This window comes from Hibiscus syriacus, unplaced genomic scaffold (genome assembly GCF_006381635.1).
Source record: "Hibiscus syriacus cultivar Baekdansim isolate YM2019G1 unplaced genomic scaffold, ASM638163v2 tig00111073_pilon, whole genome shotgun sequence".
In the NCBI taxonomy this organism is placed as follows: domain Eukaryota; kingdom Viridiplantae; phylum Streptophyta; class Magnoliopsida; order Malvales; family Malvaceae; genus Hibiscus; species Hibiscus syriacus.
Genome location: NW_024062973.1, coordinates 191,039 through 214,141, shown reverse-complemented (window position 1 = coordinate 214,141; position 23,103 = coordinate 191,039). Strand labels below are relative to the sequence as shown.

The 23,103-nt window shown below is 29.8% G+C and overlaps 2 protein-coding genes across 3 annotated transcripts; both read left to right on the top strand.

Moving 5' to 3' along the window:
* The first annotated feature begins 7,793 nt into the window (after nucleotides 1-7,793).
* LOC120151990 (truncated transcription factor CAULIFLOWER A-like) lies at nucleotides 7,794-13,570 on the top strand. Of its 2 annotated transcripts, none has more exons than XM_039164292.1 (8): nucleotides 7,794-8,180; nucleotides 11,645-11,723; nucleotides 12,146-12,210; nucleotides 12,307-12,406; nucleotides 12,493-12,534; nucleotides 12,744-12,789; nucleotides 12,882-12,987; nucleotides 13,288-13,570. In XM_039164292.1, exons 1-8 carry the CDS (start codon nucleotides 7,996-7,998, stop codon nucleotides 13,397-13,399), a joined length of 735 nt encoding a protein of 244 aa, XP_039020223.1. In that variant the 5' UTR covers nucleotides 7,794-7,995; the 3' UTR covers nucleotides 13,400-13,570. The 2 variants fall into 2 exon arrangements, with proteins under 2 accessions (XP_039020223.1, XP_039020224.1); XM_039164293.1 differs by having other exon boundaries at nucleotides 7,798-8,180; nucleotides 12,744-12,785; nucleotides 12,884-12,987; nucleotides 13,288-13,569.
* A 2,925-nt stretch (nucleotides 13,571-16,495) lies between these two features.
* Nucleotides 16,496-17,782, top strand: LOC120151992 (universal stress protein PHOS32-like). Its single transcript, XM_039164294.1, has 3 exons — nucleotides 16,496-16,843; nucleotides 16,952-17,034; nucleotides 17,504-17,782. The coding sequence occupies exons 1-3, from the start codon at nucleotides 16,513-16,515 to the stop codon at nucleotides 17,780-17,782; spliced, it is 693 nt and encodes a 230-aa protein (XP_039020225.1). The 5' UTR covers nucleotides 16,496-16,512.
* Nucleotides 17,783-23,103: the final 5,321 nt, after the last annotated feature.

Sequence of the window (23,103 nt, the reverse complement as noted above, 5' to 3'; positions counted from 1 at the left end):
GGTAATGTATTGCACCTAATAAATACGTACGACTAATAAATTAGATAAATATACATTTAAATTTTTTATAAGAAAATTTATAAATTAGATAAAAATTTTAAAAAATATAATTTAACCATATTTTCTTTTTATAAATCTTTTGACAATGAATATTCATATTCCTAATATACGTAATGTCAAACTTAAAATTTTAAATGATAACAATAAATTCCTTAACTACTATGGTGTTTGATTTGTGTAATTCTACTATATATATAAACAATGTGTTGCAGGCATTAATTTTTGGTAAAGTGTGAAGCAATTGCATACTTTGGTGAAAGCCAAGCTCCATACTCTTTGGACCACGTAATGCAAGAATAAAGATATTTTAAAATAAAATATTGACTAAATTTATTTACATCGTTTAATTTTTTTTATAGGAATCTATAGATAAGGACAAACGTAAGATTTTATGTTATGGATGCATATTTTTAAGAAGTTATATTAAAAATTTAGAGGTAAAAATTAATCATCAATACCAACTATATGTGAATTTGAAAATTTCAAGGTTTTGATCACCCCTCTTTCGGTCCATCACTGATTACAGTAATATAATTATAGAGTACGAGAAGCTCTCATCTCTCTCAAAATTTCTAATTTGATGACACTTTAAATTTCATCAATTTAAACTTAAGTTAAATTATGTTTTGATTCCTTTTAATTTTTGGATTAAATACTTAATGAATCCCTATTGTTTTGAACTAATGCAATTGACTCATTCCAATTATTGATCCTAATTTCGTCCTTGAATCGATAGCAATAAAATATAGACTTCTTTCACTTTTTATAGTAATGAGATAGGTATGGTAGACTTGAAGGATGGCTATAAAGTTGGGAGAATTGCCAAACCTACTTCACTATTTAGGTGAGCCCTTATTTGATGATGAAGATGGCCATGAAAGCACCCTTGGAACAACTAGTGATGGGGTCATATGGTCCCCTGCTCTTCAATCTCAAAATTCTATGCATTCTTCTCTCTCTTTTCCACTCCATGCTCCATGTTTGTCAACAAATGTTTCATTGAAAGAAAAATATCTTAAAGTAGAAAACAACATAATTTTCAAACCAATTTTCCACAACAAATACTGTAATATACTAGATTTTATGATACATGTGTTGTGGGCGAAAGGAAATGATATTCGAAAATATATAAAATTTTCAGTAATTTAATCACCCGATATGCCATTTTAAATTATAATATAAACTATGTAAATTTTTGAATAGTCCATAATGATTATAATGTAGTATTTGTTTAATTTTTTTTAACTAATTGACAACGTACATACCTTACCGACACAAATGTTCGAATCCAGAACCACAACTATTTAATTTTTAAAAATATATAAACTATTGAAAGGCAAAATACGCTTGTAATTTAAGCTATTTGATCTTATAGGTTGTCTCACAACCACAACTCTATAGGATTTTAATAAAGGCATTACAAACTTTGCCACAATTGTTGACATTTTAGTTTGTACAAGCACGCTTAGCATGGTGGAAAAATAATCTTTCAAGTATATTTAAGAAAATTAAATACATGCATTAATATTTTAATTTCATTTACGAAAATATTATTTTTATAGATATAAAAAATGACATCGCATTTTAACCTTCTTTTATCTATTAATTTATTAATAAACTTACCCTTTAGATTTTTTATAAGTGAAACTAACACTATATATTTAAAAAATTAAAATAAATAATACATACATAAATTTTTTAATTTTATTTATGAAATTAAAATATTATATTATAAAAAATATATATAAAGCATATCGAATTTCGCCGCAATTGTCGACTTTTTGCTCTTTTTTCCCCAAATCAAAATGGTTATGATTTGATAATAGGAAGGACAAGATGAATTGGTTGATGAGCGCAATAATCATTAATTTTAGGGTCAATTACAAGTTTAGTACCTAAACTATTATTTTTATTTTGTTTTGATACTTAAATTTTATTTTATTTTTTTGCAAAATCATATCTAACATTTAATTTATGTTTTATTTTGGTATCTCGTCGTTAAAAGCTTACAAAACTACTATACCTGATATTTTTATGGTTAAATTATATTATTTATTACTTAATTATCTTTTCACTCCTATTTTCAAAATCATCACGGACAACTATATATGTGAAAAGTTATGGACTATAAAATAATATAAAATTTAATTTAATTGACTTCTTAATAGAATTTAAAGAAGCAGCAAATTTAGACTTTTCTTAAGTTCAGCCAAAAAAAATTATAATTATAATTATATATATATATAGTAGATCCAAAAATACTTTTTACAGTTATTATATATATATATATATTAATACCACAAAATTTTTGAATGATATGCGCATAAATAAAATTTTATGCATAAATAAAATTTTAAATAAAATTTTAGGGCATGCATTATCAATAAAATAAGTAACTAACTGAATAAAATTTGAATTTTATGGTGGACACGTTCCGACCCTCAGGTACATGTGGATCTGCCATTGTATATAAGATTAGGTTAAAAAAACAAAACTACTATACATGACATTTTTATGATCAAATTACATTATTTATCACGCAATTATTTTTTCATTCCTATTTTGAAATCATCGCAGACAACTATACATGTGAACTATATATGTGAGAAGTTATGGACTATAAAATAATATAAAATTTAATTTAATTGACTTCTTAATAGAAGTTAAAGAAGCCACAAATTTAGACCTTTCTTAAGTTCAGCCAAAAAAATTATAATTTAAATTATATATATATATATATATATATATATATATATATATTAATACCATGAAATTTCTGAATGATATGTGCACAAATAAAATTTTAGGACATGTGTCATCAATAAAATAAGTAATTAACTGAATAAAATTTGAATTTTGATGGGCATGTTTCCACCCTCATGTACATGTTGATCTGCCATTGTATATAGTGTTAAGTTACACTTATATTTAGTGTAAAAATTTTAATTTTATATCTTTCTATGATAGTTATATAAATGAAAATATATAGCTAAGATCTCTTTTGTTTCTTGTGTGAATATCTTCTCATATTACTGTTAATCTAAATCATTTATTTTTATTCATCTAATAATTCTAAAAAAATATATAAAATTAAAAAATTTGTACGATGTTAATATATATACATACACACACTATTCTTCTAGTAACGGAAAGTCAAGTGATCACAATATTTTTTACAAAAGAAAATAAAGTAAACAATTAGTTATTAAAAGTTTGTTATCACATTTGATACTTAACATATTTTTTATATAGAATTTACTCATATAAATTTAATATCTTTTATCACTTTGGAGAGACTCCATTTCAAGGCCACTTACAAGACATATGAAATCAATGTTTACTATACAATAACCGATGATTCATGTAGTTCGATATATTTACATATGAAGCCTAATTTTTCAGGTATTACATCTCATCTCATGAATGAATGGCCACATGACCATTAAGCATCCAGAGTATATAATATAGTTCCCATAGGATAGAGAAATATCTCCTCCCTCCCTCCCTCTCTCTCTTAGATCTTCTTTTCAATCTATTATTCCCAAAACCCTATTTATCTTTTAACTTGAATACCGGTCAATCAATGATTCTTCGTTCAAATCATAACGGACGAATTAAAAATAATTGACTTGCCCACTTCATTTTTCAACGTAAATCACCACCTCACCCGTTATACATCAATATTGATGCGATCAACGTAAACCACCACCTCCCCTATAATATAATAAAGGTTTCTCATGCAATGACGGATGACAAGGAATTCCATGTCTCATGGATTCTAGTTTCCTAACTTCCAACAAAGAAGCAACGTCTCAATCTCCCCCACTACAAGATTTAATCAATAGTAATTAATTTGCTACACTCTTAGGAGTTTAATTAGTGGTTTTGGGTATATAATTATGTTGCATTCAAGAGTGTGTTTAGTCATAAGTACAAGTTGCATGCAAGCTTATGGGGACGCAATAAAATCTTGCTCATAAATACAGGCTAGGAATCTCTACTTTCATAAGGTGGGCTATGGTGATAAAGTTGAAAATTTTGAGAATAATTTTTATTTTTTTAATTTAAAATTATATTATTCTTAAATTTTATGATTTCTAGTTAAATATTTATACTTTTATTACACGCAAAATATGTTTTAAACTCCTTTTTCTTGTAGATAAGAATTAGATAAAAAACATTTACATAGATAATTTTTTCGGTCGATCTGTTATCTTATTGCATGGTGTACATTTTCAGATATTGAATATTATTTGATCTTAAATTTTAAATATTTTAAAATTCGGATTATTAAAATCGTGACCCGTATTCGATATGAAAAAACCGAATATTCAAATTTAAAGATCGGATATCTAAATCTAAATATAAACTTTAATTTAAAAAAAAATTAATTTTAAATTTAATATTTTTTGATCTTTTACAATATATTATATATCTATATTAGACATATATTTATCAAAATATGCTTCTGCAAAACAAAAACAAATTCTTAATATGTCATTTCAAAGCTTAAAAAATAAATAATTTGAAAGGTTAATTCAATTATTCAATCTGCAAGCATTAAGACATCCCAATTTTAAGGCTGATTGGGTAGTGGTTAGGCGTTGGCCATTTCAATTTACAGGCTGACTGGCTAGTGACTGGGCATTGGGTATTTTAATTTTTAGGTTGGGGACTAACTAAGATTGTTGGGTCTTTGTAAATTTTTTTAAAGGTCCATTTTTTACCAGATATTAGGATGATTCATGTGTTCGATCTATTATCTAATTTTATTTTCGATTATCCAATCTTGGTTATTCAAAAATTTTGAAAATAAATCAAATATTTAATTTTTCAGATCAGATCAACGGATCAGATTGATCAAATCAAAATTTCTTACACACCCCTATATTGCAAATTAACACACCAATTAAGTTTTTTACTTTCAAATCTATATTTAATACAACAAGGTATGTGACAAGGTCCATACCATGGGAACTCCACACACCACTCTTGTACCTTTGGCGAGATCAATTCTTGACTAGTCACGAGTTTTTAACCTGCAAGCCTCCACATATATCATATATTTTATTTTATTTTTATAAGTTATTTTTTCACCTATTGAGTTTCACCGTAAATATTTGAGCTAAATTAATATGAAATTCAAGTCATAAGTTTTAATATGTCATTTAAGTGAATTCTTCTCGAGATTGTTTGAGTTTTATGATTTGAATTTTGTGTTAATTTGATCTAAAAATTCTTGATATAATTCGCTTGATAAACAAATAAAGAAGAGAAACCTAATTCCAGTAAGAAACATCATTTAAATTCATACATGACTACACTTCTACTATTAAGGTTGATTGAGAATACAATGTTAGTAATACTTAAAGAAGGAAAAGCATATATCCCTTGTGAAGAGATATACTCTTGGATGAGTTTGTAAAGGGATTCTTTCCTTTATTTGTTGAATGTGGTGAGATAAAGTCCCTCGCACATGCATGTGTGATTTTTTTGTTCAACTCGATTCGTGGAAAGATCATGTTAATTATAGGGGGTATATGTCCATTATAACGATTACACATATCGAGACGAATTTGTCTCTAAGACAGACCACGACACGATTATTATTCATGTTTGATTATTTATTTATTTTTCAATCAATCTTGACACATCGTTTAATAATCAACTTTCTAACATATGAAACTTAGTTCAAATAGATTTTTTTTATAACATATTGAATCCAACATTAGAATCCATCGAAAAAACAATTTTATTGGCATCTTTGATTCAAATTGACTTGTTGAATTTGTAATATTATTTCACATTGAACAAGATTTTTCAGAAGATAAATACGAGGATGATATTTGAGAATCCTCGTGAGATTAGCAACTTTAAAAACTTGTGGTTGCTAAGCAAGCCCATGCTCGAGTCATACCGCTTGGGTTCCCTCGAGAGTCAAGACCCGTTTTTAGCCTCAAAACTCCTCCCTTTACACACCCTTTTTGGCTCCTAACGCCCTCAATAACCGAATTTGGTTTGATTCAGTGACGGATGCAAAAACAAATTGAGGGTGAACATGTGTTTATTTTAAAATTTAAATTTCACTTGATTAATTATCTATTTTATTGATCATGCATATTCTGAAAATTTATTTGTTCTCACAGGCAAATAAAAATTGTATATAGTTAATATATATATACTCATCTTGAAAAGTATTTATAAATTTGTCACTGATTCAATTAAAGATAATAATGTTTATCTTTGGAACTCAATAGGTATCTCAAAAGTTACTCATGCGTTTTTTTGGAAATGATGAAATTAAGTACACCATTCAATAGAAAATCTTATAAACTTTCAAATGACATATTCGATTTAGGATTTTGAGTCCTGAAATCACTTGAATCTTGAAATTAAAGTTCAGAGTTTTAGATTTTTTTTTGAAATAAAAACGAAAACCATTAGTTGAAAGTCAATGTTGAGAGCTTACCGAATATGAAATCAAATTTTGATTTAGAATGAGTAGAATAGCGAAATCCTTAATTTTAATGTTTAAGGTTTCAAACTTTTAGGGTAATTTCAATGGTGATTTTGGTGAGGAAGAAGCCAAAGGATGCTCACTCAGCTTGGTGCTTATTTAACCCCAAGGTTTAATAGAGAAAACTCTCTCCAAAGGGTTTGCTCAAATTGGCTAAATTAAAGAAATAAGGAAGATGACCAAATTATAAGGTTCTGCAAACTAACTAGCTTATTCACAAAAACATTTAGTGAAATCATGGGACTAGTCCTCAATCTTTTCTTCTCCTTGAACTAATTATTGCATGATCTAATTAGTCATCTATGTCTTAAGTCTTTTCCCATGTTTTCATTTGAGAACTAAAGTTTCCCTTTTTCACTAAAGCTATTGCGTCCTCCATTTATCACATTTTATTCCTTAAACCATTTTCAAAACAAATTACTTTTAATTTCATTTATTCTATGGAACTAATCTCATTTTCAAGAATTAAAAATGATTAAAAATATTGAATATAAAACAAATTCTAGATCCATTTTTGAAATATTAGAAACTCTATATAAAAATATGGGCTTATTTAGGGATGTATTACTTAAAAAAATTAGAGAAATGTGATATCTTAAAATTATTTTAAGAATTATTATATTTTCTATAATAATTATTAAAGTCTTGGATGATTTTGACAAATTTATGTCATAAAAGTCGTTGACAGCTATTGGCGATTTCGTTAAAATCGCGCTTAGACACCAGCAACTTTGGGACAAATTAGACATGGACTAAATTGAAATAATCTAAAAAACTAAGCTTAGATTAAAATTAAATTTAAAAAATTAATCAGAATTAAATAAGTTGACTTTACTAAAAAACACAGTGATTACATGTCGAAGACACATGTTATCGCAAATATGATCAAAGATCATGTGACGATAACATACACGTGACAGCCTTGATTCTAATCGCTTACACTAATTTATCTAAAGAAGCCAATAAATGGAGGAATTCATAAGAAAAAAAATGCCCGAACAATGGGCCCGCAACAAAACTAAATACAAAAAGCAGGGAGCAATCAAATGACATCAGCGGCATAGAGAATGAGCCAAATAACGAGTGTTGCAGGCGTTTAAGCCAATGAAAATTCGACAACTCTTTTGTCGAAACCACTCTGGTTTTCCAAAAACCACCCGTTTTCTGTTTCTCATTCCCAAATCTCATAAGCTGTTTCCATCTTCTTTTCCAAATATATATACACAAAGTATAAAAACACTTGCACCAATTCTCCCTCCTGCTTTCCATCCCCAGAATTTGTCTCAAACACCTTGGCATTCAGCCGAAAGAGATGATAAGGGAACAACCAATTAAAGATACCCATCCTTCTCTTCTCTAAATCTCTCTCAAGCCCTCTTTCATTTTCCTTCTTTGAGAAGAAAAGAAGATTATTAGCAATGGGGAGGGGTAGGGTTCAGCTGAAGAGAATCGAAAACAAGATCAGCAGGCAGGTCACTTTCTCCAAGAGAAGGTCTGGGTTGTTGAAGAAAGCCCATGAAATCTCCGTTCTCTGCGACGCCGAGGTTGCTTTGATTGTTTTCTCCACTAAAGGGAAGCTCGTTGAATACTCATCAGATTCCTGGTAACTTCAATGTTGCTTTCTTGATTTGCTTCTTATGGTTTCTGGATACCATTATCTTTACGATTCTGGAGTTGGTAGGCATCCGATTTAGTGAAAATTAACTATTTTATTGTTATATTATGGAGTCAAAACAATTTAGAATTTATACATCTAAGAATTATGTGTTTATATAAATATAAATTATTTCCGTACAAGTACAGAAAATGCTTGAAAACTGTCTTGTTTAGGAAAAGTTGGCATGTTTGACAAGAATATAGTTTAAAGTATGATAGTCCCCCCTTTTGAGCTTACCATTTTGAGATTGCTATATCTAAGATGAGATTGTATGGTTTTCAGAACAGGCCATCTTATCAATTTATTAGTTCAACCGGTCGAATTAGTTCGATCGGTCAGAAGAATCGGACGATATCATAATTATTTAAAAAATTAAATAAAAATATCAAAAATATTTAATAAAAAATAATTTTTTATATCACAAGTCATTCAAAGCAAGTTATAATATATATAAGTTAAAAACTATAAAATCAAGTGAAACAAAATGATTCAAATTAACTACAAATAATATTTAAGGTAAAACATATTAAATAATAAATATAATTATATAACTATAATTAAAAAATAAATTTGGGGCTAAAAAAATCATAATAAAATGATATTGTTTGGTTTAATTTTTTTTTAAAAATAATCCCACATGACTAAGAAACATAGAAGAAAATTCCAAAAGTCTAAAGAGAAAATATGAGAACAAAACAATCTCACATGACTAAGAAACATAGAAGAGCATCCTAACTAACTTCTATAAATAATAGAGGTAATTTGACATTCAAAATCATAGAACCTTTTGGTGAGCATTAAGTGAATTATTCTTTCACTTCAATCAAGCTCGAATTTTATGCTTCAATCGAGCTTCTAAATTTTTTTTGAGTTCAAGCATTTTCGAGTTCAAGTTTCAATATTATATTTCGAGTTCGAGTTGAACTTGATAATTTTTAGCTCGTGAGTTTGAGTCGAGTTGAGCTTACTTTTAAAATTTTCAAGTTCGAGTCGAGCTCAGCAAAACTCGAGTTCGACTTGGCTCGTTTAACAAACGACGTCGTTTGGTTTAATTTAAAAACAAACAAAAAAAATTGGCAGTTTTTTTCCGGTTTTTTCTCGTTTTCCGTCGGTCTGGTTCGAACGGTTCAACGGTTCCGGCCGGTTCACTAATAGCGGTTCAACCGGTGTAGATTGAACCGGACTAGGCAGCAGTTCCCGATTGAACCGACCGATCAGGTCCGGTTTTCAAAACACTAATTGTGGCTGCTAACTCGATTCTCGATATCTTTAACAATTTGAGTTGAATAAAATTTTATTTAATTCGATAAGTTCGTGAGCTCGTTAAAATTTTAAAATATATTTTTAGTAATTACTTCAAAATTATTTCATTCAAAAAATAAATTTAAATAATAATTATTTATTAATTAATAAATAATAAAAATAATAAGTTAAGTAATCTATTATTTTTAATAAATAATAAAATATTATTAATTAATAATATTATTTTAATACAAAAGAAAATCAAACCCTAATATCCTCGTATTGTATTAATAAATTTTATTTTTAGTTAAAAAATAAGATAATTTTTTTAGTAAGTTTAACTAACAACGAGTCGAGCTTAACAAGCAATGAGTCTAGTTGAGCAACAATTTTTTTTAACAAGCACAAGTCAAACACAATTTTAACGAGCTTAACGAGCAACAAGTCGAGTCGAACAACAAAATTTTTTAACAATCACGAGTCGAATATTGTCCAACTCGCGATCGACTCGCTCAATAAACACTCCTAGATTGTATATGACTAGGACACTTGATTGAACCTCATGATTTTAGGGTAAGTTTGGAGGGTTTTTTCTCTTATATTTTTATGCATATAGTTATTAACTTTTGGATAAAATATTGATTTTTTTATAGTTTATGTTTGAGATTTTTTTATAGTGGTTAAAGAGACGATTGTTATTAATATCGGGTTCGAACACATCATCTGTAGGAGTGTTTGAACGTTTATTATCAAATGATTAAGAGTCTTTCAAATAGATACTATTTTGTAATTAACACATACTAATAAAAAAAGTCATCATGGCATCTTTAAATTTAGAATTTGAATTTATTATAGGAATGTAATATGTTTTATCATTGTATATGAAATTATATTAATTTATATAATGTTACAATTGTTTTTTGATGTCTTTATTATATTGATTAAGAGTATTATTACTTTGATAATGAACTTGATCGAATTACTTAATCAAAGATTAGTAATTCAGATTTGAGTTATTTTTTTAAGAATACGTGTATTTTAATTCTGAATTATCTATATAATAATATATACAAGTAATAATGGACCTAGAGGGGGAGGGTGTGGATGGACGCCTCTTAAAATTTTTAAATTTTTATATATTTTAAATATATATTTTTATTTTATATTGAATTCCTGTATACAAGTATTAATTTTTTTTTTTTAATTTTAAAAGATTCTTTTAATAGTTATTATATTATTACATTGGTATTATAATAGTATTTTATTTTATTATTAAATTTGAGCATTAGAATTTTTTTTATTAAGTTTGAATCACGCTCTTACCCATGCTAAATTACATTTTAAATATGACATAAGTTATTAGTTTTAACAGTTTTATTTTAAAATAAGTATTATTTTATATATTTTTAATTTAATATAAATAAATAAAACTTGTATTTTTTTTGTATAAAATTTTTTAAGTCCGGGGTGACTCTTTCGGTCCAAGATCAATATATACTTAAAATCCAATTAAAATTTATATAAAAATTTACAAATTACGAATAATTGTAATAAATTCGAACTTGACATTAAAACTTAAGTTATTTAATCTCAACCACGTAAATAAAAACTTGTTTAACAATGGGTAACTTGTCTTTATCCATAAGGCACAATTATCAATGAGATACATGCATAACAAGTGTTGTAGGTTATGAAGATAGTGAACAATATATTTTTAACATATACCAAAAGGTTGAAAAAGAAATCTAACAAAAGGTTAAACTATGTTTCAAGTTCTTGTATAATCGTACATTTGAAAATTAGTCCTTTTATTTTTAAGAACTGAGCACTCTACTTTTCATATTTTAAAATTCAAGTTCAATTGATTAAACCGTTAAAATTCCACGTTGAATTCACATATGTGACATTCTAAAAGAAAATAATTCTAGCTTGACAACCATGTAACAAAAAAAGACGACGTTGTAATGGACTTGAATTAAATAAAATAATTTTTATAATAGTAATACTTAGAATTAAATTTTTAAATCCGAAAAGTAGGACTAAACTTCAAATATATAGAGAGTACATGGAGTTGGAACATATTTTAACCATTATTTTTTTAATGATTTCCAAGCATTTTTTATCGATCTTATTTTGATTATTTCAATCATGGTTTATCTCTTGTGCAGCATGGAAAGGATCCTTGAGCGGTATGAAAGATATTCTTATGCAGAGAGGCAACTTGCTGCAAATGAAATTGAACAAAATGTAAACCCCAAACCACTTTATTTGACACTTTCCCAATTCCTGGAAAGTTTCATACAGGGGCACGATTCAAATGGTTTACTTACAGTTATAGTCCTTTCTAAAGATTTTATAATTCCGTTTAAGCTTTTTTACTGGAAAATTTATGTATTTGTCCTAGTTTCCTACATTCATCCTTAGGAATGTCAATTATGTTGGATGTCATTTGTTGCTTCCAATCTTGATTTTCCTTGAATTATTCATGATAGATATTCAAGTTGATGCATATTCGAATATAAGTATAGGGATATGACCTTTTAGGGACCCTTCAAAACATATTCGAATTTAACATATACTCGTATCTCTTTCATATACACGAAAGTATTGTGTACCATATAATTCAATGAAGCATTTTACCTTGTGATAAATTTCAATGCGTTTTACAGGGAAATTGGACTTTGGAACGTGCAAAACTCAAAGCCAGGATGGAGGTTTTAGAAAGAAACAAAAGGTACCCAATTGATCCTAAAGGCTTCAAAACTTAAATGTATTTGGTTATTTCCAGCATTGAAAGCAGAAATTAAGTTTCTTTGTATACTTTTTGCAGGCATTATATGGGGGAAGATCTTGAGAATTTGAGCCTTAGACAGCTTCAGAACTTGGAGCATCAACTTGATTCTGCCCTCAAGCACATACGCTCAAAAAGGGTAAAATCACTTGGAGAATATACATAAATTGTTTAATAGCATTTGGTTCTGCAATCATTTGGCCTTGACAATTTTTTCACTTGCAGAATCAGCTCATGCTTGAATCAATTTCTGAGCTTCAGAAAAAGGTATGCCTTTTCACTCACATGTGTGTAATATTAAGGAGAAAGTTTGTTGCTTTGGTGGTTGCACGAATCAACCGAGCTGATTTTCTTATAGATTCTCGTATTGATAATTTAATTTCACTCCGCCTGAAATTACAAAATATTGCATCTCTAACATAAAATCCTATGTTCCGTCCTTGGATAGAGATTGCCTGATATCTTTCTGTATGCAGGATAAAGCATTGCAAGAGCAGAATAATATCCTTGCCAAGAAGGTAAACATTAAATCCAGTATCCACAAATGTTGATTCAATGAACTTGTTTCTGAAATTGTGTAATGATTTGTACTAAAATGTCGTTGAGCCATATACAGGTGAAGGAGAAGGAGAAGGCCATTCTACAGCAGGCACAACAAAATAACTCCCAAGATTCTTCCTCCATGCTTCTGCCACAACCAATGCAGTCCTTTAACATCAGGTTTCTCCCTCTTTTTGTTATTCGGATTTGGATGCAAGTGTTTGATTAAAAAAAATACAGGGTTGCCAATTTTTTCATCTTGGTTGAGTAGGTTAGATTCAGTGACGGATTTAGAATTTTTTTTAAGGATAGACGCATATATTAACAATACAATTTTTATACGGGGGTAAGCATAAAAAAATCTTAAAGTGGACAGAATCGTTAAAATAGATAACTAACATAAAAACATTGGAAAGTGCTCACCCTAAACTATACTTGCATTCGCCACTGGTTAAACTGATGAGTTTTAACATTGTGCAGAGGCAGGTATGAAGGGAGCAATGGAAGGGAAGAGGAAGCTAATCCTGGTGCAGCACAACATCCCAACTCCAGTGTGCTATTGCCAACATGGATGATCGCTCATCTTGAATGACCAAAACAAGTAAAAAAAAATACCTTTACTATGCAAATTTAACACGTTTATATATTTTTATATGTATGTATGTATATGTTTATTATATATGCATGCATGGCACAAACTCATGTGCGACTTGTATCTGTGTAATCCAGTGATGTAATTATTAAGGAGTGTTTTTGAAAAAAATATCATATATATTGTATCCATCACTTTAGATTAATCGTAGTCTCGACCAATAAAAACTAGATGCATTGTCTCTTTTATTGTCACTTTAGATTAACTGCATAAGCATTTATCATAGGCTAATTACATCAAATATCTCAAATTTATGAACGATTTTCTAGTTTTAATCCCTAAAATACAAAATATTCTAATTCATCTTTCAAACGATTAAACTTTTAATTGTGTAAAATAATATTATTTAAAAAATTCGATTACAAAAATCATTTTAAAAATTCAATTATAATAAAAAAAAAATCTAAATTTAAATCTCAATTAAATTTTATTTACAATATTAAAAATAAATATATTATTAGATTAATATGATTTTAATTGAGGTAAACGTGTAATTCAATTATGATATGAGGAATTTATATACGCAGACATAAGATTTTGGAAAACGATGAATATGCTTAATTTAATATTTTACTTGTCAAAGATAATAAACTGATTAATTTAATTGGTGAATATTGAGTTCGTAAATTAATTATTAAATTAATAGCATTTAATCGTGTTAAATTATTCACATTTTAGGCCGTTTGTGGGCTTGGATTAATTTCATAATTGGGCCTTTTAAAACATGGATTGGTTTAATTTTGTGGGTTTCGATTAATTTTATAAAAAAGGTATTTATAATTTATATTATAAAATAAAATACTGACGGAAAAGAATACTGTTCCGACACATACAAAATTCATCTTCTTTTTACCTTTTCATTTAACTACGCACACCTTAAATATATTGTTCCAACATTCATCTACTTATCAAATATTAGGGGTCACAATATGTTTAATTTAATCTCAAAAGTATAAATTTTTATATCAAATTCAATCCGACCCCTAAATTAATCTATATATAATTTCTCAAAAATATTTTTAAGAGCGAAAAAGTACTTCTAAGGACCACAACTACAAGTGCCACAAAATGGTGAGCCACTTAGACAGAGGCATGTTTTATTTTTAAAGATGTTCCACCGCTTTAATTAATTGGGCAATCTCACGGTTGGACCAACCATTTTATTTATTTTATATTTATACCAAGTCTAATTACATGTATCTCTTGATTGTAAAGCTGTTCAATTACACAATTAAATTCTAAAAACAAATAATAAAAAAAAGGGGCATGCAGGCAAGTCAGTTGGCTATAATCTTGCCTTGGTTGGCGTCTGACCATATGTATTATTATATTTGTTAGCTATGGGAGGTTAGTATATAATATTATATTTGTTAGATATGTGTATAGTATTAGTACTTTTAAAAGGAAGAATATTATTTTCCTTTCCAACATTTATGGGCTGTTTGTTTATGGCCGGTTGCTATGCAATAAATGCAGCTCTTTTGCCTCGTACTCATATTGGATATAAAATGAAGCCCATTTATATGTTCAATAGATAATAAATATTTGTTATCATATTGTATTTTTGACAAGAGAATTTACATTTACATAATTAATAAAAAGTAAAGATCGAATTTTGATGACGATTGTTGGTAATATAATATATATATATATATATATATATATATCCTACATTAAATAAGCTTTCAAATATGATAAATTTTTACTTTCCACAGTGGTGACCACGTAGGGAAAGCGTTCGTGTGTGAGAGGTTATTTGTGATTAAGACCGTTTTTAATGCTATCAATACAATAATTATCTCTGTTTATATTGCTAAATATCTTAATATATGACATACTAGATTAATATATGTGAATGTTCACTCTATTAAACGATTTTAAAAGGTATGATAACTACATTCTTATTAAATTACGACTTCTCTGTCAATATAAATAGAGAGCCTATACTTTTTGTAAATCACATTCTTAATAGAGTGTCTCATAAAAAGTTAGATTATATTTCATATGAATTGTTGAAATATTATGTCCCAATCTGCAATATTTGGATGTATGAGTATGCAATCAATTGACCTTAGTGGTTAAGAGATTCGTTATTCTCTCTAGAGGTGAAACACCGACAAAAGTATGAGCGTTCATAGTTAATTGGTTGAAAGTCGAAACCAAGAATTTTGATGTAAGTAGTGAATCCGTTACTTATTTTTTTTAATATTTTTTTAATGATAAAGATAAAAAAACTACAATGAGACTATAAATTTAATTGATGCTAAAATATATTCGCTTTGATTGGTATAATCTTGAAAGTGGGCTGTCTCTCAAGGTTAACATACATCGTACAATTGAAGTGAAGAAGTAGAACTCACTTAGCATTACTCTTTTCGAAGATAAAACATGAAGAGATAAATTATAGAAAAACAAATAGTTTTGATGTGTAAAATAATGAACCGGAGTTCGATATTTATAAAGGTGAAGGTTTGAGTGAATCAGTAAATAAGACGAAAATGATTATCGTAAAAGTCTCAATCACCCCAAAATCAACTTAAAATAGGAATGAAATCTTATTTAAAATATAATATGACTTTTCCCTTTTTTATTTGCATTATCCAATATATATACGTAAAAGTAATTCAAATTCGAATCTTGAAGCCGATATTATTAGGAAAGAAACAATAAATTAAACTAAAAATGGATATGAAATATATCTAAAAGAATATCTACAAATAAAAAAAAAACAAAGATAGAATTTTGGTGATAATGCATTGTATTAGACAAAGGCTAATCATCACAACTTCATACAAGCGTGTGAAATTCATTAAATTAAGAGTTCATGGTAACCCTTAAATGAAGGTCTCATCTCTCCGAGCATTAAATCCAAAAAGATGCCCATATTATCTTCCATCTTCATGTCCAGCACGTCCTAGGAAACTGCCTCACCTCCATTACTGCCAATAATAATATTTTATGAGCTACATGTCTGATATATATATATATATATATGCAAGTTGAATTACCAAATGTGGCTTGGGATACTTCCAACTCAAGAAGAAAGCAAAACAATGGTTCGATCGGATTCGAGATCACCAACAATGAGCCTTGGCCGCTCAGTGGCTCGAGTTCGTGTCACCTCGCCGTCTCTCAAGCGAAAACCAGCCTCTAGTTGTATCAGAAACGATCAGGAAGTCAAGTTCTTAGGTGATAAACCAGAGGATACCAACTTTAGAATAAACGCCGCCGCCGCCGGAGCTGAATATGACGGTGGCAATAAAGTCATGGTGGTGGCTGACTCGAGCATGGAAGCTAAGGGAGCTCTTGACTGGGCTTTATCTCATACGATTCAACCCCAAGACACCATTGTTCTTCTGCATGTCGGCAAACCCAGAAAAAGAGGTCAGTCACATACACACACAGATATATATATATATGTGCATGTACATATGTTTGTGTGCATACATATCCATTATAGTCACTGCTTGAAACTTAAGTCCTGGTTTGCAGAGTCGTCTAAAAGGAAGCGAAACCCAAGAGTTGATGATCTACTCAACTCAATGAAGAATATGTGTCAAATGAAAAAGCCAGGAGTAAGTATTGATACTTCATTTGTTTATTCTCTTGATTTCAAAATTCACCCCCAAAATGTTTATGTTTTGTCTCCAAGTTTCATTTTGGAACAAAATACTTTTAGTTGTTGGATTAAAATCGTTAGTTGACTAACAATCAATACTTATATCTAATACGGTAAGTTCTCTATGTCCAAAGTGATGATGTGATATATATCATGTCATCACCTTGGACACATGATGTGTGTCACAAAATCACTTTAGACACATAAAATTGGTTATATCAATGATAATTGTTGATCGTTAGTTAACTAACAGTTTACATCCAACAAAGAAAATTTTGCCCCAAAATAAAACGTTGAAGCCAAAGTGTTTTTTTTTTACATTATACATTATAGTATCTTTCATAATTGTTATATCGTCCATGTTTCATCGAACAATATCATCTTCAAATTATGATTTTTACGATAGGGTTTGAAATGATTTGCAGGTGAGAGTTGAAGTGGCGAAAGTTGAAGGAAAGGAGAAAGGAGCAATAATAGTGGAGGGAGCAAAGCAACTGAAAGTGTCGCTTTTGGTGTTGGGACAAAGGAAGAAATCAATAATATGGCGGTTGATGAGGAGGTTGACGGCCAAGAGAGGTGGCGTAGTGGATTACTGTATTCAAAATGCTTCATGCATGACCATCGCCGTGAGGAGGAAGAGCAACCAGCTCGGTGGCTACTTGATTACCACAAAGCGTCACAAAAAGTTTTGGCTTTTGGCTTGACTATATTCAACTTAATTCTCATTGCTTATGATTAATATGTATTGGATCATACTTTAAATCTACCTTCTCATGTATGTAACCACGTTAACTGAATCAAACATTTTAAACAAAGCTCCTTAAGAAATATTTTCCCACGGCTCCTTCAAATGTTAGAAAGATTAGTAATGCGCTTAAAATTTTAGAAATTAGTAATAATATCATAATTATATGCTACACTAAGATTTATAACATTTTATCAAATTTTCTAAAATTACACATACAACTTTATTGTTCATAATTTTTTTTATTTCCATTAGAATTTTTAGTAGCTATAATACCACAATTTCTACCATATATACACCAGAATTTAGAATGCTTTACCAAAGTCTCTAAAGTGACATTTAAAGTTCTCAAATTTTAAAATTTGATATCAATTAGATTTTTTTTATTTGTTTTAAAAAAATTGTTATCCGTAAGAATCTTAAAAAATTTGATATCCATTAAAATTTTAGGTATCCATTAGAATTTTGGTATTACATCATGGTTGTAATATCTAAACTCGATCCATAATATTCAAAGGGACTATAATGCTATATTAGGTTACGGAAATGACCATCAAATTTAAAATTTATTGCAATTGATCATAATGTCATATTTCGATTCAAAAGGTTAGAAATAGATAAATCAAAAAGCATACGAATTTAAAACATTACATAAATCAGAGCTCCACATTAAATCTAAGTGTAAAAACACCAAAATAATATCAAAGTTTATAGACTAAAATATAAAAAGTAAAATTCTAAGAATACTATAATACTAATATAAATCTAGTATTATTGATGAGTGTTCTAAAACGATATTATTTGCTTGTTAAATCTTCAATCTTATGGATTTATTATTGCTGATTTGGTTGTGTTATGTTTATTTTCGTACATGATCTTACTTTCCAGAATTAGCAGTAAAACGGGTGCATTCTGTGCTTTTTTTCATTATTTGATCACGACTGGAGACATGGACATGACTCTGGGCATGACACGGTCTGACGTGACAATTTCTAGAAGGTTCAGTCAACAACATTTTCTAGAAGATCTAGTCAGCGCCTTCTGGAAGGTGAACAGAGAGAGATATATTAGGAGATTTATTTTTAATTTTAAAGTTTGAATTTAAAAAACATTTGAAATTATATTTCTTTTAACTTTTATGTCTATCTCTAAGGTTTTAGAGGCTATAAATACCCTCTTGGGGTAAGCCTAAACACACAATTCATAATTTACTCTTCTTCTTATTTATAGTTTTATAAAGTTCTTTATTTTCTTTTCAAGTTTTCATTTTCATTTTAAGTTTTATTTTTAAACATGCTAAATATGACTTTTTTCATGCTTAGCTAGTTTTCTCATAAGCCGAGAGCTGAAGCTATGACTCAATTCTAACGTGATAGTTGAAAAACACCTTAATAACTTCGGAATATCTCTCTCAATCTTTGTGCTTATTTTTTAAATCAAAATAGTTTTCAAAATCAAAGATTTACTTTGGTCGAGATGTTGTTGCGATTAAATGTGTGAGAGGAATTATCGACTTATTGAAAGCACATTCGACTTCCTGGGAACACACTTGGTGATATTGCCTTGCCAAGAGGGAATTGAGATCGGAATTAGTAGTTATTGAAACAACAGTCTGAGTCAGTCTTCACGAACTTAAACGGTTATTGATCTATGACATTTGATGTTAATCAGATCAATTTTCGAAGTCGTAATCAATGATTGCCTTGGGTATTTGGTATACAAAGAAGAATCACGAGGATTACCCTTGTAGACAAACTAACCGACGTGAATCCCGAAGGGAAAATCTAATTCGATGATCCGAAGGAAATTGAGTCAAAGCAAGGTTTGAGGCTGTAACACCCATAACCCATATAATTATACCTATACATATTATAGATGTCACCCGAATTTCGCAAACCATTTTCAATCCAAAAGTGATTTAAATTTATTTTCTTAAAATGGTAAATGATATTATAAAATATCATATCATATGAATTATGTTTCATTATAATAAATTTAAGATAAAATATTTTTTATGAATAGTGAATAGTACAGTAAACAGTGAATAGTAAACCGATGCAATGCTACAGTAACGTGAACAGTGTACCGATGCACAAAAATTTCGAACTTAAAATGTGTATCGATGCAATGCTACAGTATTTTCCAAAAAATACGTAAAACTCATAAAAACTTAACATTTCTTAACTATAAAGTTACCATTATGTTTCCAAATTTATCTAACAAAATAAATTGAACATTATTAATTACATGCCACTATCTAAGTCAAATTCCATCATAGGATGTCTTACTGATATTGAAATACATTCCTCAATGCTTGATGTCGTTATGAAATCTTTACTTTACTATTGGCTTTTTACCTACGCATGAAAATCATCACACGTTAAATTTATACTTAGTGATGCAATTAAAGCAATAAATAGTGCAATACAATTCATGCATGAATTTCAATGTCAAATTCAAAATGCCATAAAATCATGTTATTTGCATATCCAATATTTTACCATGATCAAAATAATATAACATTTCTTATCAATAAATTTTCCATTTATCCCATAAGCTCGTAAGCTTATTTTACCAACATACTTATCATTTATTCCATAAGCTCGTAAGCTTATTTTACCAATATACTTACCATTATTCCATAAGCTCGTAAGCTTATTTTACTAATATACTTTCCATTAACCTCATTTATCAATCATTATTGGATTCCATACATTCTATAGGAAATTCATATAATTCATGTAAATTTCCTTTTAATATTAGTACTCTCAGTGCTCTATCTGGAAAATCATACACTTAGTATGCTTCCCTTTTCATTTTAGCACACGAAGTGCCCTATTTAAAAATTCATACCATTAGTATGATTTTGTTACCATTTTAGCACATGAAATGCCCTATGTGAAAATCCATACCATTAGTATGATTTCCTTATCTTTGTAGCACCCTTAGTGTTTTATCTGGAAATCCATACACTCAGTATGATTCCCTTACCTTTTTAGCACATAAAATGCCCTATCTGGAAATCCATATTTTCAATATGATTTCCTTGTCATTTAGCACGCTCAGTACTCCATATGGAAATCTATACACTCAGTATGATTTCCTTATCATTTAGCACACTCAGTGCTCCATATGGAAATCTATACACTCAATATGATTTCCTTATCATTTAGCACACTCAGTGCTCCATACGAAAATCTATACACTCAGTATGGTTTCCCTATCATTTTAGCACACAAAGTGCCATTCGGTAATCACTATACATACGTCAATAAATTATGTTATTTTAACCATTACCACATGTATGTACATAATTAAATGCATTCACCTTGACACTTTATAATTTCCAAAATATGTTATAATTGTTGTTGTACAGTTGATTAATAAATTACCAACTAAGGTTCTATAGGGGATCTCTCCTAGTGAAAAGCTGCTGGGAAAGAAACCAAACTACAATGAGCTGCAAGTGTTCGGTTGTCAGTGTTTTCCTCATCTGTGACCTTTTCAACCACATAAGCTAGTGTTTCGTTCACACCCATGCACATACCTTGGCGTCAGCCCCCAACATAAAGGATTTTAGTGCCTTGCAGCCGATGGGAAGGCTTACATCTCTCGCCATGTAATTTTTAACGAGAACTTGTTCCCTTTTACAGGTTGAGCAACTGCAGTTCAGCCACGTGTGATTAAAAATCAGCAGTCACGTGTGATTAAAAAGCAGCAGTCACAACCTCTAAAAATTATGACTAAAATGCAACGCGTACCTGGTCAGCAAATGGTTCATGTAAATGCTCCAGACAATACTGAATCAAATTCTTCAGTACATCATGATATGGAAGATGTGAACATGGAAGAAGATGCTGGTGAATTCTCGAGTGTGAATGCATCCACCAAACCTAGTCTTGAACATGGAATCGATGAAGCTGTGGATCTACCTCCTAGTATGGCCACATCAAATAATGACGAGCCTAACAGTGAGGCTCCAGCTAGTGTTGATCCTGAAGCCCCCTGGTGTTGTTATACCACCTATGAACATTCACCCTATGTTTACAAGAGGGAAATGTGACATTTTTAAGCCGAAAGCCTATTCAAGCTATTTTGACAACAATGTACCCTCAACTGTTGCTGAAGCCTTACAGTCTCCAAAATGGGATGCAACAGTCCAGGATGAGTTTGATGCACTCCAAAGAAATGGAACTTGGAAACTTGTTAAGCTTCCTTCAGGACGAACAATAGTAGGTTGCAAGTGGCTGTTCAAAGTGAAAAGGAATCCAGACGGCTCAGTGCACAGATACAAAGCACGACTGGTTGCAAAAGGGTTTTCTCAAGTGCTTGGTCAAGATTATCTTGACACCTTCAGTCTAGTTGTAAAATTCACAACCCTCAATGTTGTCTTATCGATTATAGTAGCAAATAACTGGGAATTGAGGCATGTTGATATAAACAATGCCTTTCTTAATGGAGACTTACAAGAAACTGTCTTTATGAAGCAACCACCAGGGTTTGAGCAGTCTGTTGCTGATGTCACTCCCCTTGTTTGCCAATTATAGAAAGCACTGTATGGCCTGAAGCAAGCCCCTCGTAACTGGCATGCAAAACTAAAAGATGCACTGCTACATATTGGATTTCAGGTGCCTCGAGTTGACACTTCCTTATTTTTTACATGAACGGGGGCAAAATGTGTATACCTTTTGGTTTATGTGGATGACATAGTTATTACAGGATCTTCTACCTCCATGATTTCCAATTTCATAAATATGCTGCAAAAATACGTTTTCCCTTAAAGATTTGGGACCTCTAAGCTATTTTCTGGGAATTGAGGTAAAGCGGAGTAATGAAACTCTAATGCTTAGTCAAAAGAAGTTTATATTGGAACTGTTGGAAAAGGCTGGCATGAGGAATGCTTCATCATGTACCACACCCATGATCATTGCATCTAAATTGTCTGAGGATTGAGAGTTACTGGTTGATGCTACTATGTATCGATCCATTGTAGGGTCCTTATTGTACATCTACCATACCACACTTGAGCTTGCCTTCAGCGTTGGAAAGGTAGCCCAATTTATGCATGAGCCTTGTGAAATGCATCTAGTAGCAGTAAAACGCATCTTGAGGTATCTTGCAAGAACTGTGGACTTTGGCTTGGTATTTTTGCCTTCTAGATCGAAATTTACAGTGTCAACATTTGCTCATGCTGATTGGGGTGCAAATGTTGCTGATCGTCGATTGATTTCAGGGTATGGAGTGTTCCTTGACAATCACCTGGTTGCTTGGAGTTCGAAG

Bases quoted from the DNA above. Each gene is read 5' to 3' on its own strand.
- LOC120151990 (XM_039164292.1), top strand. From the start codon at position 7,996: ATGGGGAGGGGTAGGGTTCAGCTGAAGAGAATCGAAAACAAGATCAGC. The intron at 11,724-12,145 runs GTAAACCCCAAA...TGCGTTTTACAG, and splicing joins CAAATGAAATTGAACAAAAT to GGAAATTGGACTTTGGAACG. The intron at 12,211-12,306 runs GTACCCAATTGA...TACTTTTTGCAG, and splicing joins GTTTTAGAAAGAAACAAAAG to GCATTATATGGGGGAAGATC.
- LOC120151992 (XM_039164294.1), top strand. From the start codon at position 16,513: ATGGTTCGATCGGATTCGAGATCACCAACAATGAGCCTTGGCCGCTCA. The intron at 16,844-16,951 runs GTCAGTCACATA...CCTGGTTTGCAG, and splicing joins CGGCAAACCCAGAAAAAGAG to AGTCGTCTAAAAGGAAGCGA. The intron at 17,035-17,503 runs GTAAGTATTGAT...AATGATTTGCAG, and splicing joins GTCAAATGAAAAAGCCAGGA to GTGAGAGTTGAAGTGGCGAA.